General features: G+C 40.9%; 1 protein-coding gene across 9 annotated transcripts in view; it reads left to right on the top strand.

Annotated features, from left to right (window-relative positions):
• Positions 1–19,527, top strand: part of RAPGEF6 (Rap guanine nucleotide exchange factor 6) — a 183,410-nt gene that overhangs the window by 88,196 nt on the left and 75,687 nt on the right. For 7 of the 9 annotated variants that reach the window (XR_008392901.1, XM_053672746.1, XM_037129820.2 and 4 more), the window contains one exon: positions 13,897–14,028. The exons of 1 other annotated variant lie outside the window; for it this stretch is intronic. Coding sequence is in view for 7 of the 8 variants with exons in the window: in XM_053672746.1 (XP_053528721.1) it covers positions 13,897–14,028 (132 nt within the window). In the remaining variant the exon portion in view is untranslated. Of the gene's footprint in view, positions 1–1,459; positions 1,600–13,896; positions 14,029–19,527 lie in introns of those variants that run through there. One more of the 9 variants, XM_053672748.1, reaches the window with a different exon arrangement.

Genomic DNA, 19,527 nt, shown 5'->3' with positions numbered 1-19,527 from the left:
TTCGTTTGCAAATTGAAATGCTGTTGTTTCCATTTAAATTTACTATTTACATACAAATCTTAGTTCTGGTTTTGATATTGTTAATTTACAGTAGTCCTAAAGGTTATACCTTTCAGAACAGCTGTTTGATAAATAGAAGTTTTGTAAGCAGAAAGCTCTGAATTAGCAGTGTTTCATGTAAGTGTGTGGCATCTGAGAACTAGGCTGGCTGCCTTATGTGTTTGCAGTGCAAGAGTATCTTACCATAGCTAATTCTTTTCCCTTGAGGGGACAGTACTGTGTACAATTTGAATAATAATATTAGGAAACATGGCTTCCCAAATAAAGCTGTGTATCAATGCACAGAATTAAAGATCCAACAGGATTTTTAAAACTGTGAAGTAGAGGTGCTTATGCCAGTTTTTTCCCTTATAGAATTTAGCTTGCTGACATGTCTCATGGAAGGGTGTGAGTGTGTGTTTTTTTAATAAATTGCTCGTTGGGCTACATCTGCAGATACAGTAGCCAATTGATCTAATGCAGTTTCTGAAGGCTTTCTATACAGGTGATGTCATCCTTTTAGCTCTATTCTCCTCCCACTCTCTTGCCTTCTTATTAGATATTTCATCTTACTGCAGAGCATAGAATCAATAGGAGCTCCTCCTTAGGGAGCTGCTGTGAAACAGGCAAGGGCAGCAGGAATTAAGACACTAACATATAGTCTTGCTTTAGCAGAAGATACAGTGTTTTTGTACCATAATATATAAAAAAATTTCAACCAGGAAGCCAGTTTTAGATCAACAGTACTGTCTTAGTGATGCGTTAGAACAAGAAGTAATACTGCAGAGCTGTGAATAGTGCACATGAAGAGGAAGGTTTTAATTTGGGGGATTCTCAGGCATGCTACAGGACAAACCTGTTAGAGCATACGTCTTCTAACTACCATTTGCTCAATGGTTGATTTTTTTTTTCTTAACCTCTGGTGGTTAAGAATAAAAAGAAGAAACTTTCATCTTAAGGATACAGTGCTCTGGTTTTCTTCCGATGCAGAACGACTGCAGTGCTTGCTCTACAGAATGAGATAAGTTGAAGAAGAGACCGAGCTGCGTTGCCGAGGAAAGGTTTCCCAGCACCAGGAACCCAGATTTGGTGCATGTTGCCGTCTGTGCTTCCACTGATTCATTATTGTCTGCTGCGTTACCACTGCATGTCTGTGCCAGGTGCCTGAGGAAGCATGTGTGTGTCTGTCTGTTCTGAGCCAGAAATAGAAGCATCTTGATTTGCTGTGATTTGCTTGTTAAATGTGAACATTTTGATGAAAAGTGTTGCAGTTTTTAGAACAATACTATAACCTGCTGAAAGCTCCTGATTTCAGTTTGAAAGGAATTTGGAGGAGCTGCCTTTATTTATATATATACACACACACACACACACATATATATGTATATATTTAAAAACACTGCAAATAGTGTATGATTTGCAGAAAGAAACTTAACAGAATTTCATCAACATACTCATCATTGTGGCTCTGGTTTGCAAAGGAAACTACCCTTTCCAGCCCAGGAAATGGCTTTTCTTGTTCGCTGTTATGCCAATTGTCTTCAGCCATGGGCGTCCAAAGTAAGTCATTGCTGTTATTTTCTTTGATATTGATATAATCTAGTTACTATATTTAAGTTCTGTTCTGAATTGTGAGCTTTATTGTGCTGTTTTATTTTCTTTACTTCAAAAATAAGAAGTACAAAGCAATCTATAAAGCTGAATCTCATGGCCATTTTGTTCTTCAATTAAAGGAATCTCTAAAATATTCTAAAATGCCTCTAAGGAGGTTTGTAAAATACCTTCATAAAAATCTATAGACTTAAAATACAGTGCATTTGAAGTGTACTGTCTTAAGACTGAATCATCATTTGGTTATAGCTATTGCTATACTTTCTGAGATCATGCTCTTTAAATGTACTCTGGACTGTTTGTTATTACCTCATTTCCTTAAATGGTTGGTGTACTGACCTCTGTTTACATACACGTACTTCGATGCTATGGTGTTATCAAGTAAGTTGTATTTGTAAAAACTGGGTAATTTTAGGGCAGTGAAATAATATGGAGAAAATACTCATGAAAGGTAATTATATGAAAATATTTAATAATCTTTTTAAGTATTTTTGAAATAGTAGTAAGTGAACAATTACTAGTTTGAGGCCGTTTAAGATCATAGAGTATACCTGGGGTTTTCAGGCAAACATACTAACAGAAAAAAGCAAAATGCTACACAATAGGACATGTTAGGTTTTAGGAAAAATAAAGTGTAATTTAATAAATTGTATTATTAGTGGCTCCTGATATAGACCTGAATGTGATGCTACTCAGGTATCTTTCCTGTTATATAAATGTCAAAAACTGGAAGACAGAGAAATATGAATTTTGAGTTTTGTTTTATAAAACTGTTTTAGTAAGCACTGTAATTGTAACATTGACTATGTTAAGATTTCTTTATAGTTCTGAATGAAGACAGGGCACTATAGGTGGGAGTTTTGTTGGGTTTTTTGGCATGTTCTGAAATATTGTCTTTGTTCAAAGGTTGTCCTATTGATGGTGACTAAGGGAGAAAGACTCTGATACCATCATGGTGTGCTGTTTATCTGAAAGATAGCTCTCTGCACATCTTTCTTAAAAGTAGCTCCTAGAGGAACATTTAAATTCAGCATCCGTTTGGCTTTCAGCTGAGTAAAGTGTAAAGAGATGGAAGGCAGCCTAGATACACACTTTACTTGTCCTGTTACCTGGTAGGACACAGATGGCCCCTCGTGCAGATGCCACCTGTAGGGCCCGCACATCGCTGATGCTCGCCAGTGGCACTGCTGAAGTTTAAAATGATGTCTAGGAGGGACGTGGGTGAGACCAGGTGAAAAAAATCTTTAAAGAAAATTAAGAATGAGATACAGGGGTTGTTTCTTACGATAACAACAAATAATAACCTTTGGGCGTTGCTGTCAACCAACTTTTGATTTAAGACTTACCAAGTGTAGACAAGCCAAAGGGGATTTTAAAGATTAGATTCTGAGGTTTCATTAAAGGCCAGCAAACGTTATCTGCAAAGGATTCTGTGATGGGCACTTTACTGTGTGAGTCAAGTGTTTGTAATAGAGCACAGGTCCTCTTCTCCTTTCCCCACCGCAATATTTTCTACTTTTGGTTTTCCGATACATTTTACTAGTTTTATTTATGAATGCATGTATTTTCCCGTGCTGCTACTTGTATTTTATTACTCTGAATTCATTTATTTTCTTTTTTTAAATTTTATTTTATTGATTATGCCATTACATTTGTTCTGTTTTCCCCCTTCATTCCCCTCCACCCTGCACACCCCTCCCCCACCATCCCCCCCTTTAGTTTATGACCACGTGTCTCAAGTTCTTTAGATTCTGTATTTCCCCTACTATTCTTGCCCTCCCCCCTATTTTCTATCTACCATCTATGCTACTTATTTTCTGTACCTTCTCCCCCCTTCTCCTCCTCCCACTCCCCTGTTGCTAACCCTCCATATGATCTTCCTTTCTATGGTTCACTCCTGATCTAGCTGTCCTCTTAGTTTGCTATTGTTTTAGATGTGGTTGTTGATAAGTGTGAGTTTGCTGTCCATTCACTGTTCATCTTTTTTATCTTCTTTTTCTTAGGTAAGTCCCTTTAACGTTTCATGTAATAAGAGCTTTGTGATGATGAACTTCTTGAACTTGATCTTATCTGAGAAGCATTTTATCTGTCCTTCCATTCTAAATGAAAGCTTTGCTGGATAGAGCAATCTTGGTTGTAGGTCTTTGGTTTTCATGACTTGGAATACTTCTTTCCAGTATTGCCTACAAGGTCTCTTTTGAAAAATCAGCTGACAGTCTGATGGGAACTTTTTTGTAGGTGACTGTCCTCTTACCTCTTGCTGCTTCTAGCATTCTCTCCTTCATTTTAATCTTGGCTAATGATGATGTGCCTTGGTGTGTTCCTTCTTGGGTCCAACTTCTTTGGGACTCTCTGAGCTTCCTGGATTTCCTGGAAGTCTATTTCCTTTGCCAGATTGGGGAAATTCTCCTTTATTATTTGTTCAAATAAGTTTTCCACTCATGGCTGTTCCTCTTCCCTTTCTGGTACCCCTATAATTCAGATGTTGGAGCGTTTAAAGATGTCCTGGAGGTTCCTAAGTCTCTCCTCATTTTTTAAAATTCTTGTTTCTTCATATTTTTCTGTTTGGTCATTTTTTTCTTCCTTCTGGTCCACCCCCTTGATTTATTCCCAGTTTCCCTTCCATCACTCTTGGTTTTCTGTGCATCTCCCTTAATTTCAATTAGTTTAGCCTTCATGTGTTCCTCTAATTTGTGACTAAAATCAACCAGTTCTGTGAGCATCCTGATCACCAGTGTTTTGAACTGTGCATCTGATAGGTTGGAAATTTCTTGTTCACTTAGATTTATTGGCATGGGGCTCTGAGTTCTTCCTGGGCCATGTTTTGATCTGTTCGCGCCTGTTACATTTGACGAGAGGCTCCTTAGTTGTTCACCAGGGCAGGGCCACCCAGGTCACTGGTTTGTGATGCTGTATGTGGGGGGCGGGGTCAGAGAGGGAGCATTGGCGGTCCTCTCCACTCCCTCCTGCCCGCCTGCCTCACCACTCCCCCGCCTGTTTACCTGCACACAAATGTGCGACTGTGGTCAGCCCACCACCCTGCACTGGGGCCTACAAAGTCTGTCTCAATGCTTGTCCCTTCACTGGTTTATCTGCGTGCAAATGCGCGACTGTGGTCAGCCAGCCGCCCACCACCTTCACTGGGTCCGTCCGTCTTGCCCTTGGCTGCCTGCGCATGCCTGGGTCTGTAGATCTTTTTTGCTTGACCAGCTCCGCTGCTGGCTTTGCTCCTCTCACCCGTTTAGCTGAGCGGTTCTGTTGTCGTCGGACTCCATATTGTTCGATTTTCTGTGGCTTGGCTGTGTTTATTGTTGCTAAAACTTTGTTGTTTTTAGATTTGGTTGTGTGAGAAGGTGAAGTGTTTCCACCTATGCCTCCATCTTGACAGAAGTCCTCCATTTATTTTCTTGATAAAATAAGTATGTCTAGCAGCAAGAGTCTGAAACTTAAGTCTTTGTAAGTTCAAAATGCTTTATGTTAACCCTTGAATTAATTGTATGCAGTTGTCCCTCACTATATTGCGGTTCACTTATTGTGGCCTTACTGTATCTCTGGAAACAGGCTGCTATAAGTGAACTGCGATATAGCGAGCGACAACTGTATACTTCACTGGTGAGTACCCATATAGAATTTTATATTTTGTTAAAGTTATGTAGGTTTAAGAGTGTAGAAAGTGTTTAAGAGCATATAAGTGTTTGTAAGAGTGTGGGAAAGGTTTATAAGAGTGTGGGAAGGGTTTATAAAGCCTTAAATACATATATAAATAATAAAATTAATATAACACTGCTACTTTGCGGATTTTCACCTGTCACAGGGGGGCTCTGGAACATAACTCCCGCAATAGGTGAGGGATCACTGTATTTGTATGTAAAGTGACCCATCTACATCCTTTTCCCTGAAGCACTTGAGAGAGTCACTGCCTCACCCCTGGCACCGGCACTGGCGAGGAGCACTGGGCTCCTGGAAGCCTCGTTCCCTTGTCAGATGATCTGTTTTCTCCTCGTTAGTGATGAGTCGTGTTTTGCTTTGTTTCTGTTTTATTTTTTATCCTTGATGCTGTTAAGTTTTACTACGGATTGTCTAAATTTTGTTTTATTATGGCATTTGGCACTTGGAAGTTTAAGCTGAAGAATCCATTTGTCTTCAGGTGTGGGGAATTTGTAATGTTTTGGAAACTGTGACCATTTTTCTCTTATCGCTTCAGATTGTGGGACTCTGGATCTGCCCCTAAGGTCTCCAGACATTTGTTTCACCCCGTGTTCCCACTCTGCCTTCACCGTGGAGTCTTCTGGCTTACCGACTCATTTTCCCTTTTTGACCTGTTGCTGTTCTTCTATTTATTTATTTTTTTAATTTCTATAACTTAATGATTGTATCATTCATTTCTGAAATCTAAGTGATACTTTTTCACAATACCCTTGTTTAGTAACTTGTTCTTATTTTATGATACTATTCTTTTTCCTCATTGTTGTATTAACTCTTTCTTCAGGCTGAAATTCTTCTCTTAGTGGAGTGTTGGATGTCCTTCTGTCAGGGGACTGGCGCCCGTGAGTGGTTGGCTGTAAGTCCAGAGCTCGCTCTCCGGGTCCTTGCAGAGTTTTTCGCAGGAGTGAGTGCGTCCTGAGGTCAGAGCCGACACCATTGCGGCTTCTCCTTTCCACCTGGAGGTCTCCTCCAGTCACTGGTCTGGGGCGGGCTCACATTCTCGTTTCTCCACGCAGCCAGCCCTACGGGTCATCTGCTGGCCTTGACCTCACTTTACCTGTGTGCAGTGCCTGACAACGCCTGTCACTCCCTCCTGGAAGTCCCAGTCTTTGCTGTGACTCCCAGACTGGGTGTGGTCTCTCCCCTCTGTTGTCCTCTGCTCTCCTCCAGGCTCCCTCTGGGCTCCTCGTCCTCAGACTTACCAGGGCCTCAAGTCTGTTTGCACATTCAATAAACTCACTGTTAAGTGCGAATATTGATGAAAGTTGCTCTGTGGATTTTAAAAAGTTAAAGTGGAAAGAAATACATTTTAGAATTTAAAAAGTCTAATACTGAGTTACTTAAGTGTCCCCTCAACCCTTGCCTTTTAGTAACGTTAGTGCATTAGGAATGCGGTTCCTCTGTGGTTCTGCATGCCGCAGGTGTCCTGCTTCGGTATATCCAGGTGTCGTGCTTCGGTATATCCAGGTGTCCTGCTTCGGTATATCCAGGTGTCCTGCTTCGGTATATCCATGTCTGCTCTGATCAGATACAGCTGCTTCCTCTGGGCTTGGGGAAAATTTTAGACCGTTCCCATGAAATGGGGCTCCAGACTGCTTTTGGGGTTCTGGAATCTATTTCTCTCTCTTGTCAGCTGACACTTCTATGATATGTCACTGTCAAGTGGTAGAAGCCTTTTTTTTTTTTATCATTCTGGTAGCTTGCTTTTACTTTCCTAAGGCCTCCATCTTCTTTGGCCTTGACTCATGTTTCCTGCTTCCCGTGTGCGTAATTTGCTTCCATTTCATCTTCTGTGCTTTCAGAGTAACCTTTTAAAAAAAACAAATTTCTTTCACTCATTTTCTTGCTTAAAACTCTTCAGCTGAGCTCTTTCCTCGTGCAGGAAATCCAAGCACCCAGGAGTGCTTCATCTCCTGTGTCTTCCTGTGTACGTCCCTCCCTGCGCTACACTGGTTTGCTTCTGTTTCCTGGACGAGTCTTGCTTATTCAAGTCTCTGGCCTAATGCTGTTCAACAGAAATATAATGTGAACCACATACACAATTTTAACTCTTCAGAAACCATGTCTAAAAAAATTTAAGGTGAAATTAATATAATAGTAGATCTAGTACGTTTTTAAAGCATGTAATAGAAATGTAGTAACGATTAATGATATTTGTGTGTTTTACTAAGCCCGGTTTGTATTTTACATTTACAGCATGTCTCAGTCTGACCAGCCACACTGCAGGGGCTCAGGAGCCCTCGGTGACGGGTGCCATATCAGGCCCCGCGCGTGTGGGTGTTTGTCAGTGCTATTCGGAACTCCCTGCTCTTTATTGCCAGTGAGAATGAGGTCTCTCTCAAATACATTTGCTATTTTAGTGTTTCAGTTGTGGTCTTTACTCTCCCAATCCCCCACAATGTTTTGTTACTGCTTTTATGCCTAGTATTCTTATTCAGTGTAAATGGGAAATTAGATCAGGAAGCTCGCTAGAAATGTATTTGTATTTACATAAAGTGAGTAGAGTTCTGAATGTCTTCTTAGGAGTAACATACAAGAACTTAGAGACATTGGGGTGTGCACAAGGGTCATCTTAATTTCTTGATGTTTTAAATAAGGCTTAATGGGTAAGTGATTTCTGGATAGGCACAGTGTTTCTGTGTCAAGTTGCTATGCTTTAAAAAGCAGACTCTAACAATGCAGTTTGAAATGTAACAGTGGATCTTTGAGGAAGGTTGGGGAATTGTGCAGTTTTTAAGCGTTGTGCTTAGGGTTAACAGTAAATACTACTTTATACCAACAGAGCTCTTGAAATGCTTTTCTTTTAAAGGAAGTAATGCTGGGATTGTAAGAGGCACAAGGTTTCAGATAGTGAAGTCTCTTAATAACCGAGGCATTTCCCTACCGTAATTCTTAGTTGTGGTGGGTTACTCTTGAAGACAAAGTTGTTAAACACGAAGTGGAATCTTGAACAGTCACATAACGCTGTTCTCATGCTACACGTGCCTACATTTGTGACAGTCTAGAATCAAGTAGGTCTCTGCCACAACCCCCCAAAATTAATTGCCCTATGAATATTTCTTGAATAGATGCAGGGATTTGCCCAAAACCATTATGTCTTACACTGTAAAGATGTTAATAAGAATATTGGGGGAATATAAGAATTTTGGGAAAGTTTGGAGACCACTGTGTGAATCTTGTCTTTGTTTTGGGACTGGACTTCTGAGACCCTCCATGAATATGCTTATGTTTGTTGTGAAGCACTAAGGGGCATACGGTATAACATTATTTTCTAATTTGTTCAGCTGTTGAAGCCCTCCTTCTTCGCACTGTATCCATGAATCTTCTTCCAAAGTATATCGTTGAGGAAGTGCTCACTCAAGCATCTGTATCCCTAACAGGGATGTAGATGTAGAGACACAGCCCATTATCTCCGTGTGGTGGGGATGATAGAGAGCGAGAGTGGTGGGCCCAAAGAAACAAAGTGAAAACAAGTGTTTCACCTTCCATTCATGTCTCAGCTTCCCATGCAGGTCCTTACATGGGGAGTTTTTTTGTTATGTAATTTATATCAGTCGCTTTCTACTGTTTTTAGTGTGTAAGTGTTCATTCTCAGCTTCACATTATATATCGAGTATATTAGTATTTATCACAAGGCATTCTGATAACATTCATCTTTGAATCTTGCTAATTTAATTTTTTCATCATAAAAAGTTAGATTGTATATTATGTCTATAAAAGTCCTTAGTTGCTAAGGGTTACAGAATTTCAACACATTCCAGTGTCTGTGACCATCTTTAACAGAGAAGATAAGCCCTGGCTGCTGTAGCTCAGTGGGTTGAGCGCCAGCCCGTGAACCAAAGGATTGCCCTGATTCCCAGTCAGGGCACATGCCTGGATTGCAGGCCAGTTCCCAGCAGGGGACACATGAGAGGCAGCCATGCACTGATGTTTCTCTCACTTTCTCCTTCCCTTCCCTTCCCTTCTCCTCTAAAGATAAATAAAATCTTTAAAAAAAAGAGAGAAGGTAAGAAAAAAAATCTCTCTGATACACATTTGTATATTTGTTTTTAGTTTTGAGAAAATTCAAGTTATTTCCAGAAGTAATAATAGAGGAGTGCTTTCTCCCCATGAAAACAAAACAGTTTGGTGAGATGTTGCAGACAAAACTGAAATCCCTTTGGCCCACCAGCCCTGGTCTTGCTCCTTCACTCAAGTGTGCCACTTTCAATTGTCTGATACTCTGTATTCTTCCAACTCTTTGCCCCCAAACCTAGATGAATGTCTACCCCAAAACACTTGTGCTGTTCTTATGCTTTAAAAAAATGAACAGCATCTTATTTTGTCTTGAAACTTGCTTTTCAGTCAGTACACCTGGGGGCCTCTCCAAGCCGGAACATACAGGTCTGCGTCGTACCTCTAACTGTTGCCTGGCTGTGCATGATAGACGTACAACAGCTTAGCTGTTCTACTTGGGATGATTTTTTTTTTTTTTGCCTTAAACAATTACAGATAGTTTTTAAGGAATGTTCTTACACATTTTTTTGTTCACCTGTTTGCTTCTTTAGAGTACATATCTGAAGAAGAGTTGTTGAGTCATAAGATACATATTTTTAACAGGTAACAAAACTTATATTTACTCCCCAAAGTGGCTGCCCTTCAAATTGCTCTCCAGAGTGGCTCTGCCAGTTTCTAGCTCCCATTACCAATTTATGAGACTCTTGTTTTCCTCCATAGCCTGGCTCATGTGTTGTATTATCAGACCTTTTTTTCCCCAATGTGATGAAAAAGAAAATCACTTAAATTTTATTTCCCTGATGTCTGGCAAGGTTTATTAATCTCTTGGAGCTGTTTCTTTCCCTGCTGCTGTCACTTAAGTGGCTCCCATGTTTAGATGAGAGAGCATGTAAAGCAGTTGCCCCAAGGAGTTGTCTGGACTTTGAGTCAGCAACAGAGACACTTTGCTGGATTGAGCCTGTCTGAGACATACAGCAGCTCTTGGGTCATGGCATTTGCCAGAAACCTGCCCATAGGGATCCAATTCAAAATACCTAGCTTGACAGTCAAGATTGTGTCCTACCTATAGCCTCTTCTTAATATATCTCTTTCCCTCTATATGTATACATGGTCTTCAGCAGCCTTTGTCCTTTCATAATGTGTCTGTATTCAAGCTGTTAGCTAAGAAACTTTCCTGCCCCAACATAAAACGTTGGCAGTAGTCCTCATGGACACGGAAGCTCTAGCAGAGCCCAGAAATTGAGGTACAGGAGATGGGTGAAGGAATTGTGGCAAATGGGAAAGTTTGTAGACCTGGTAGGGTCGGAAAGGTGATGGGGTAAGTGAGGTTGGAAAGGTGAGGGGGTGAGTGAGGTCGGAAAGGTGAGGGGGTGAGTGAGGTCGGAAAGGTGAGAGGGTGAATGGATTGAGACTGTGGGTGAAAGGTCAGCTGTAAAACCTCTGGTTGAGTCAGACAGGAAAGGAAAAGGGACAGATAAGCTGAGAGACAAGGGAGATGGTTTAAGAAATCAAGAATTTCTATTAGAGGAAAACCTTTTCCTTTTTGTTTCCTTTCCTATAGAGAAAATAGAAACATTTGGGTGTTAAACACTCCCAGCTTAATATCAAAAATCAACTTAGGAGGAAAGAGCAACAGATTTATGAACAGGCTGCCTGGGGGTTTCAGATCTCAGTTGCCCGGCTTCCTGACTATATGATCATGGGCAACTTTGTAACTTCTCTGATTCTCAATTTCTTCGACTGTTAGTGTGATAGCATCTACCTCACCTGCTTGTTTGATGACTAAAGTAGATAATTTTATGTGAAAAGCTTGTTTGTTGTGAAGAGTTAAGGGACATACAGTGTAACATTACTTTCTAATTATTCAGCTATTGACCTCCCACCCCCTTTGCTTCCCCACTATATCCATGAGTTTTATTCCAAAGTATGTGTGTACATTGTCTGTTCAGAAGCCATGTAATATGAAAAATAAAAACATTTATTGAAGAAGATACAAGAAACATTGTACATAGGACAGTGATGCCTCAGTCCCCCTCAGAGTAGGCACCTTGGGACCTCACACAGTTCTCCCAATCACCATCAGCTGCCCTGTCATATTTTCCTGAATCTCACTGACTGTCTGAAATCTCTTCACTTTCAAAGGTTATTTTAGTTTTGGGCAAAGCTAGAAGTCACAGGGCCAAATCTGGGCTGTAAGGGGGCTGAGTCACTGGGTGATTTGCCAGCTGTGTTTCGCCAGCTGTGTTTCGCCAAAAAACAACGCATGAGACGTGATGCATTAGCCGGCGTGTTGTTGTGATGAGGCTTCTGGTCACCAGTTGCCCACAGCTACGGCCTTCTGAGTCATCTGAATAGTTTCCATGGAGAAATGTTCAAGCTTAACACAAAATTTGATGGAGATTTCTTGCTCTACTCAGTTATTTTGAATGCTGGCCACACAGTACACATGCTCACTCAATAGTGTCTATCACCCCCATTGACTAGCACAGTGAAGTCATCATTGTTCACACATGCACACTCCAGTCAACTCTCCTTGTCTGGCAGGTTACACAAACCATTCTTGTTATGTTAACAGTGGCTGGACTTTTTCTAGAAAAACTTTGTACATCCAAATTAAGTGAAAGTATATTGTCCACCTTAAGACTTATAATCCATCCATTCTATTCATATGTATTGACTTTAGAGAAACCTAAGTGTGTGTCCATATAAATATTTGTACACAAGTGTTCATAGCAATGCTAGGAAAAAATAGTCAAAAACAGAAAACAGCCCTAATATCCCTTAGTAGTTAAATGCTAAACAAATAGTGGTGGATCCATATCAACAATACTTGAACTTTTTCCAGACACACTGCATAGAAAACAATACTTGAACTTTTTCCAGACACACTGCATAGAATGTATAGTATGGGCATAGTTGCTAAGGGTTACAGAATTGCAATGCTATCCAGTTTCTGTGGCCATTTTTAAAAGAAAAGGTAAAAGAAAAATTTTCTCACATATATATGTATATATTTGTTTTCAGTTTTGAAAATATTTCAGATTATTTGTATAATAAAGAAATGCTTTCTCCACATGAAAATTAAATGTTTCAGCTAGATATTGTAGATAAAGGTGAAATTACTTTTAGACCAACTTTTCTCCTTCACCTAGAAATATATTTTCCACAGTTTACATATTTGGGATGCGTAGTGAGCACTCAGACGTTAGCTGTGTAATCACCATCATTGTTTCCATTAGATGCTACATTCTTATACATCTGTGTCCTTTCTCCACTTGTACTGAGCTCCCAGTGCAGTCCAAGTGGGTAGAACCCATCTGCTTTCATCATTATGTTGCCAACAGAGTTCCTGGCACAAAATTGAGTTCAGCAGAGAGTACTAGAATCAGATCTGAGACTGACTTTAACTCCACTACTTGCTTGAGTGTGAGATCTAGGGCAAGTTGCCAATCCTAGTGCCTCAGGTTCTCATCAGGGAAGTAGGGAGAATAATAATGCCTTTTAGGGTCTAGTAGGGTGGAGACTGCTCAGTAAGTTATGAGTATCATTTCCAGGCCAGTTTGCAGACTTGCTCTTCTGCTTTTGGTTCATTGTGTTTCTTTCACGGATGACCTTCTTCTCCTTGGTCTTATCGCTGTAGGCATCTTGGAGTATACAGTGTGTATAGAAAAATCTCTCACCTCTGACATCACAACCAAACATCTGACATTTTAAAACTATTTTCAGTCTTTGCCTCTCCATCTACTTCTTTCCTATGTGATATTTTTTTCTTTGTATCTAAACACTAGAAACAACGTGGGATGAAATTCTTTGAGCTGAGACATGTTCCATCAATATTAGTTTTTAATTGTAACCAGTTATGGTTATTGTAAAGAGTTATAGTGAGCACATTGATTTTTCTGCTGCCTTTTTAAATATACATAGTAGATCTATAAAATGTCCTCTAAGTATGGCTTTAGCGTATTCCATAGGTTCTGGTATGTAGCTTTTCAACTTTTATTCTGGTTAAATATTTGCTGACTTCCAAGTATGACTTCACTGACCTATAAACTATTAAGAGGTCTGTTTTATAATTTCCTAGTACATGATCATTTTCTGTATTATCTTTTTTTTCCACTTACTTGCACTGTGATCATAGGATATTGTGCTTTAATCCAAGATGTTCCCGTTTTACTGGGGTGGGCCACAGTTTTGCATTGGCGTGTGTGCATGCCTGAGCACAGCAGCTTTCCTTCTCTTTCCGGTGGGAACAGCCGATTTGGTGAGGGGGCAAGCGTTTCCTCCAAAATGCTGCTACTGATGGTAGTCTTTTTTGAAAACTGTACAGTGGGCTTTCATGGTAGGTTTGCCTAACAGTATCAGAGTACTAATTGGGTTATCATTTCCTAGGAGTTTTTCTAGGAATAGAGAATTCAGGTTAGAAATGAAGTTGCACAGTAATACACATAAGACAAAAATTTGTTGCAGAAGTTAACAGTGTGTCGTGAACTCTTAGAAAGGAGAAGTCTGATATTTAGAATATCTTAAATTATTTTTCTTCTTCAGCTTCCAGCCGATCTTACGAAGATGCACATTGCAGACAGCCCTCACCCACAGGTGACTCACGTGTCCTCCAGTCAGTCTGGCTGTAGCATCGCCAGTGACTCTGGGAGCAGCAGTTTGTCTGATATCTATCAGGTAATAGCTGGGGGTTGTGTGTTCTGCCAGGTGTCCTGCGCTCATGCTGTAGGTGGTCACGTGTCTTTAAGTAGGATCTGAAATTTAGGGATAAGGTGTTTGGGAAAATGTGCTTTACTTACTGTCCAATTTGCAAGCCTACTTAAAGAAATGGTCTGTCTTTTAAGGGTGATTAAATATGGTCCAACAATGTATGAACCTAGTGTTCTTTTTAATTTCTTGTATCTAGGGGAATTCATGTAATGCTTGCTTCAGTAAAAAATTAGTTATTGAAACAACTGAACTTAAAATTATGAAAAGGCAGGGTTGTTTTTTGTTGTTTTATTTTTTGGTTTTTGGTTGTTTTTGTTTTTTTCAGTTTTCTAGCCTGGACTTTTTTTTTTAAGGTTTTATTTATTTTATCATTAGAGGGGAAGGAGAGAGAGAGAGAAACATCAATGTATGGTTGCCTTTCATGCGTCCCCTGCTGAGAACTGGCCTGTAGGGAACTGGCCTGCAACCCAGTCATGTGCCCTGACTGGGAATCAAACTATGATCCTCTGGTTCACAGGCCTGTGCTCAATCCACTGAGCTACACCAGCCAGGGCTAAAAGGCAGGTTTTTATTATGACTGTATAAGTCTTCTATAAGTAAAATCATGAAGAAAATCAGAGTTGCTTTTGTATTGTAAAGGATTTATTAAATTTTCAAGTAGCCACATTAAAAAAGGAAATAGGTAAAATGAATTTTAGTAATATATGTTATTTAGCACAATATATCCAAACAGTATCATTTTAACATGTAATCAGTACTGTAAAATTATGAATGAGTTACTTTATTTTTTTATACTAAGTTCATCAGTAGTCAGAGTTTATTTAAACTGGCAGCAGTGTCTCGATTCAGACTAGCCACAGTTCAGGTGCCCAGCGGCCACATGCGGTCAGTCAGTACCAATCTGTTGAAATAGAATCGTCTAAGGAAGATTTTTCAGACTGTGGTCCTACCAAGTTATCCAGATTCAGCTATTTTAGGAAAATCAGCATTCCTTCGTTAAGGGAGGTTTGCAGGCAGATGCAAGGTGGAGAAAGCCCCCATGTTGGGTTTATACATGGTCTTCTGCACAGAGTTCACTGGTCTGGCAATCACCATCACCCCTCGATGGTGATTTGTGATAGACAAAGTAAGAAATTCTTCCTGTTCACCAATTTCTAGTAGACACAACAGGAAATATTTTAAAAGTGAAGTTAAATACAATATATGGCTCTGGGAGCACTCACGTGTGTTTGCGTAGTTGTTGGACGCCTTGCATTCTGCCCTTCCCCAGAAGTATCATCTTAGGGAAGAAATAACAGTCGTTGCACACAAAAGTCAGAGTAGAGTCCTGTCTTCTCTGGACTCTGTGTTTTTTCTAGAGAAGAACTTTGAGGAAGAGTGACCCTGCACTGATGAAGTCAGGGATGTGGCTGTAGATTCCTCCCAGGGTTAACCACATCTCTATGGACTGTAGAGAACCTAGTCTCACTAGCATATCTATTTCTAAGCCAGGCGTGGGCACCTTTTTGGAGCAAGAAACAGAGTGCTAGATGACGGAGAAAAGGGGTAATTGGGTATCACAGATTGAGATTCTGGGTCATTGTGCTTTACTGTGAAGTAGTGAAGGGCTGCACACAGTTATCTTTGGCAAGATCATAGAGGAGCTTCTGAAGCATTGCACTTACATTAGCATCTACAGGATGCTCACCTGCTGGCCTGCCCACCTGAAGCTGGGGCTGGAGCACATCTACTGGTGTGGTTGGAGGCCTTTGGCAAGAGGACCATGGCCTTGAAGGTGGCTGACCTGCTCTAGCCTTCCATTTGTTTTGCTTCCTCAGTAGTACCCTCTACACATCATTCCAACTTCTAAGAGTTTCATTTTAAAATTGGATTAAACTGTGGACAGGTATCTTTGCCAGCTGCCCTGCATGTCAGAGGAGTACCTCCATTACATAGGGAAAAAGACACCTTTTCATGTCCCTGAAACCCAGATGTCACCATTGGCTCTCCTCCCTTGGCCATCACATTCAGCATCAAATTGTGTCAGTTCTGCATCCTGTAGCATCAGTTGTATTTGTGTACATGTGTTTGATATTAACTGAGATGTGATTTATGTCTGATAACATCCATCCTCTTTTGTGTAGCTGCCATAAAGCTCAGAAAGTATTTACGCCCAGACGCCCTTCTTTCTCCTGAGCCCCAGCCCCTGGCAGCCACCAGTGTGTTCTGCTCTTAAAGCTTTGCATTTTCCAGAATGTCGTGTAAGTGGACTCGACATTTAAGTGATGGCACACTGAAACTTACAAGGTAACCAATAAGATAAAAGTAAGCCTCAATGAGTTTAGGGAGAGTGGACAGATAAAAGGAATAAAAACATTGAAATTCTAGAACCAAAACAGGAATTCAGAAATTTAAAAGAAAATTATCATAATACCAAAGTCAAATATGCAAAAATGTAAGAAAAATATTTTAAGGATAGCCAAAACAGGTAAGAATTTTCAGACTGAGGCTTTCATTGAGCATAGGACAATAACCAAAGGATAGACTCAGTATAAAGATAAAAACAAGCAAACCAACGAAGATAAAAACAGAAGGAAAATAAATCAGAATCTTTGAATAAATACTTGTGCACTCATACTTACGTATATGTGGTATTCATTTGGTATCCGTGTACATGGAATGCAAGTCTGAATCCAAGAGGGCCAAATGGTAACAGTGTTTGTCTACTGGTGGTAGGTTTGTGGGTACTTATGTTCAAGCTTTTGTCATGTTTTTCTCAGTGAATATTATTTCTGAATTTAACAAATGTTAAGGAAGATGTAAATAGGGTGTACAGTTGAATAAAATTGTGGGGAAAGATTAAGGGAGTAATTATTAAAGGGTAAAAGGAATAAGAGGAAAAATAATAGATTGATAAAATATATCCCCCAAAATGCAAAAAATCCGGACTACAATAAAAAAAACAGATAAGCTAAAAAGATGGATAACCAACCAAATTGTATGTGTGCAGTGAGATAGATCCTCAGGACTAAAACACAGAGAAGAAAGAAGCTTCACAGGCAATATTGTGCCCTTAGTCTCTTCCCTGCTTCAGGCCTTCTTGAGGCACCAATTAAACCTTTAGTTACAAGCGTGTGTTCCCAGTTGTATACCTTGTCCGGCAGCAGTTGAAGGGCTTTAAACGTGTGGCTGTGCTCCTATGCATTTCCTTCTTGGGAGGTCTCATGTCTTCTGGTTTAAAAATAAAAGCCCTTGGTTCTCAAAGAAACTTCAAATAAAGCAGTTACCACAGTCTGGGAAAAAGATGCAAGTAATGGTTTTGGTGTGAATATGTTTTTAATCAGATCACCCTCAATGTAGCTAAAAGTATGCATTTATATGTTCAAATGTTCCTGGGCCAAATATTTTATCTGTTCTCAAACAGTGCTTCAACAAAATAGGAGTGCTTCTTTCTAGGTTCCTTTTCCTGTGTATTTCAGTCCTGTCCAAGAGCTGGGACGTTGTGATGTGAAATGTGCGCTCTTGAACTAAAGCACGTGTCTTTTCCCTAACTTACAGTCCTGCACCACATAACATTTACGATGTTGAAAGAAAAGGCTGGATCCAGGTGATATAAGTTAAGGAGGAAGCCCACCATGTTCTGTACTCGCCCCGTGCCCACCCAGAGTTGGCCAGGGAGCCAGGGGAGAGGGCTGGGGAGGAGAGGTGCGCTGGAGGCCACCCCTGCACCTGGGCACAAGCACTCACACTCCTGAGCCTCACTCACTTCTCTTCCCTCCATTTCTCTTTATCTTTCCTCCCAGTCCAGTTCCTCCCTCTCTTCCTCCCCTCTCCACCTTGCTCTATACTTCCCACCCTTCTGTTATTTCTGCTCTTGAGCTTTATCTCCCAGATCTCTTTCTATCTCTGCTGTCCCCTTCTGTTCCCTAGGACTGCTCTCCCTGCAGTGGCACTTCCTCCCACAGTCCTCCTCCAGTACCCCCAGTGTGTGTGTACACACATGCTTATGTCGTATTTTTACTGGTAAGTTTAGATACACAAATAACAGTATTTAGCATCATCGTCCAAGTTGCCTGCTGTACTCAGTGCAGTGATGTGCTGCACTGGCCTGAACCCCGGGGAGCAGTGGGGAGCCTCCCCCGCCTGCAGGCTGTGTGTGGTAGGCTGCGCCCCCAGGTCTGGGTGTGTGAGTGTACTCCATGGCCGCCCGAGGACCAGATCGCCTCCCTTTTCTCAGCGTACCCCTGTCTTTCAGTGACACATGACTGTGCTTTTAAGTAACCTGAGGCACACATTTATTCCCCTCCTGTAATTTTCACTTGTATGTAAGATGTAAACATGTTTCTAAAACTCCCAACAATAGATTCAGGTATCACCTCACAGCATGACTCCTAATTCAGGGTTCTGCTGCCCCGTCTCTCCAGCCTCTGGTGCCACGTGTCCCCGGGGTGTTCGTTTGACACCTCATCTGGCTTTGCCAACCACACGTTTTCTTCCCCTTGTCTTTTGTGTTTCTGTTAAAAATATCATCTGTGTCCTAGTTAAAACCCATTATCTTTGTTGTCTTTTTTAAACTTTCACCTGAAATAAATTGCAAAAAACAGGGCTTTACTCTTTCATTTAAAAAGCCTCAGTGTTTCATGGTTACCTAATTCACATTCTTCATTTCAAATTTGTATTCCAGTTCCAAGCCTTCCCCTTCTAACCACAATTTGCAAATCTGGTTTATATTCCACTGCTCTCCACTTGCACAGTGTAGATTGCAGTCCACGACTAACATGATATCTATTCCATGACTGTGTTTGCCCTTTCCTAGGAAGGCGTTGGGTCACTCTGCTCTGCCAGCAGCTTCACCTAGATCAGGGGCCCCCAACCCCCGCCCCATCCACGGACAGCTTCCCATTACTGCCTGGGCTCTGCCCTCTGTCTCCCCCAGCCCACACCCCAGTCTGAGGAAAAATTGTCTTCCGTGAAATCAATCCCTGGTGCCAAAAAGGTTGAGGACTGCTGACCTAGATGACATCTTTACCCTCCCTCACACATCTTGGAACCCCACAGCAGTTTCCCGTGTGCCATGTCTCTTTCCATTCTTTTGTTTGGTACAGTTATCTTACATATACACTTGACCTTTTTTATCATCATAGTAAATTTGTAGAGGGCAGAGTTTTTTTTTTCTTGTGTATCTCATGCCGAGTCGAGCAAGGTTTTGGCTCTTAGGAAGTAATCTAGGCTTTTTTTTTTTTTTAGTTGAATTGCATTTGTAACCAGAAACCAGTATTGTTTTCAAGACTCACTACTAACCAAAGCTTGGTTCTCCTGGGCAGAGGAGGCTTTATCTCACCTGCCTGTCCTGTTGTAGAGGTTTTGGAGTGGTCAGGTCTGGACAGCATTGTGGGAAGGATGCACTTGGCAGAATTCTGGCCCCAACCAGAAAGGCAAAGAAGAAATGTAAGGACAAAGTGGTCCGTGAAAAAGGTTGAGTGAAAC

Source organism: Artibeus jamaicensis, unplaced genomic scaffold (assembly GCF_021234435.1).
Source record: "Artibeus jamaicensis isolate MK-2021 breed Jamaican fruit bat unplaced genomic scaffold, CSHL_Jam_final contig_786, whole genome shotgun sequence".
Classification (NCBI taxonomy): Eukaryota; Metazoa; Chordata; class Mammalia; order Chiroptera; family Phyllostomidae; genus Artibeus; species Artibeus jamaicensis.
This window is presented reverse-complemented; position numbering and strand designations above follow the sequence as displayed.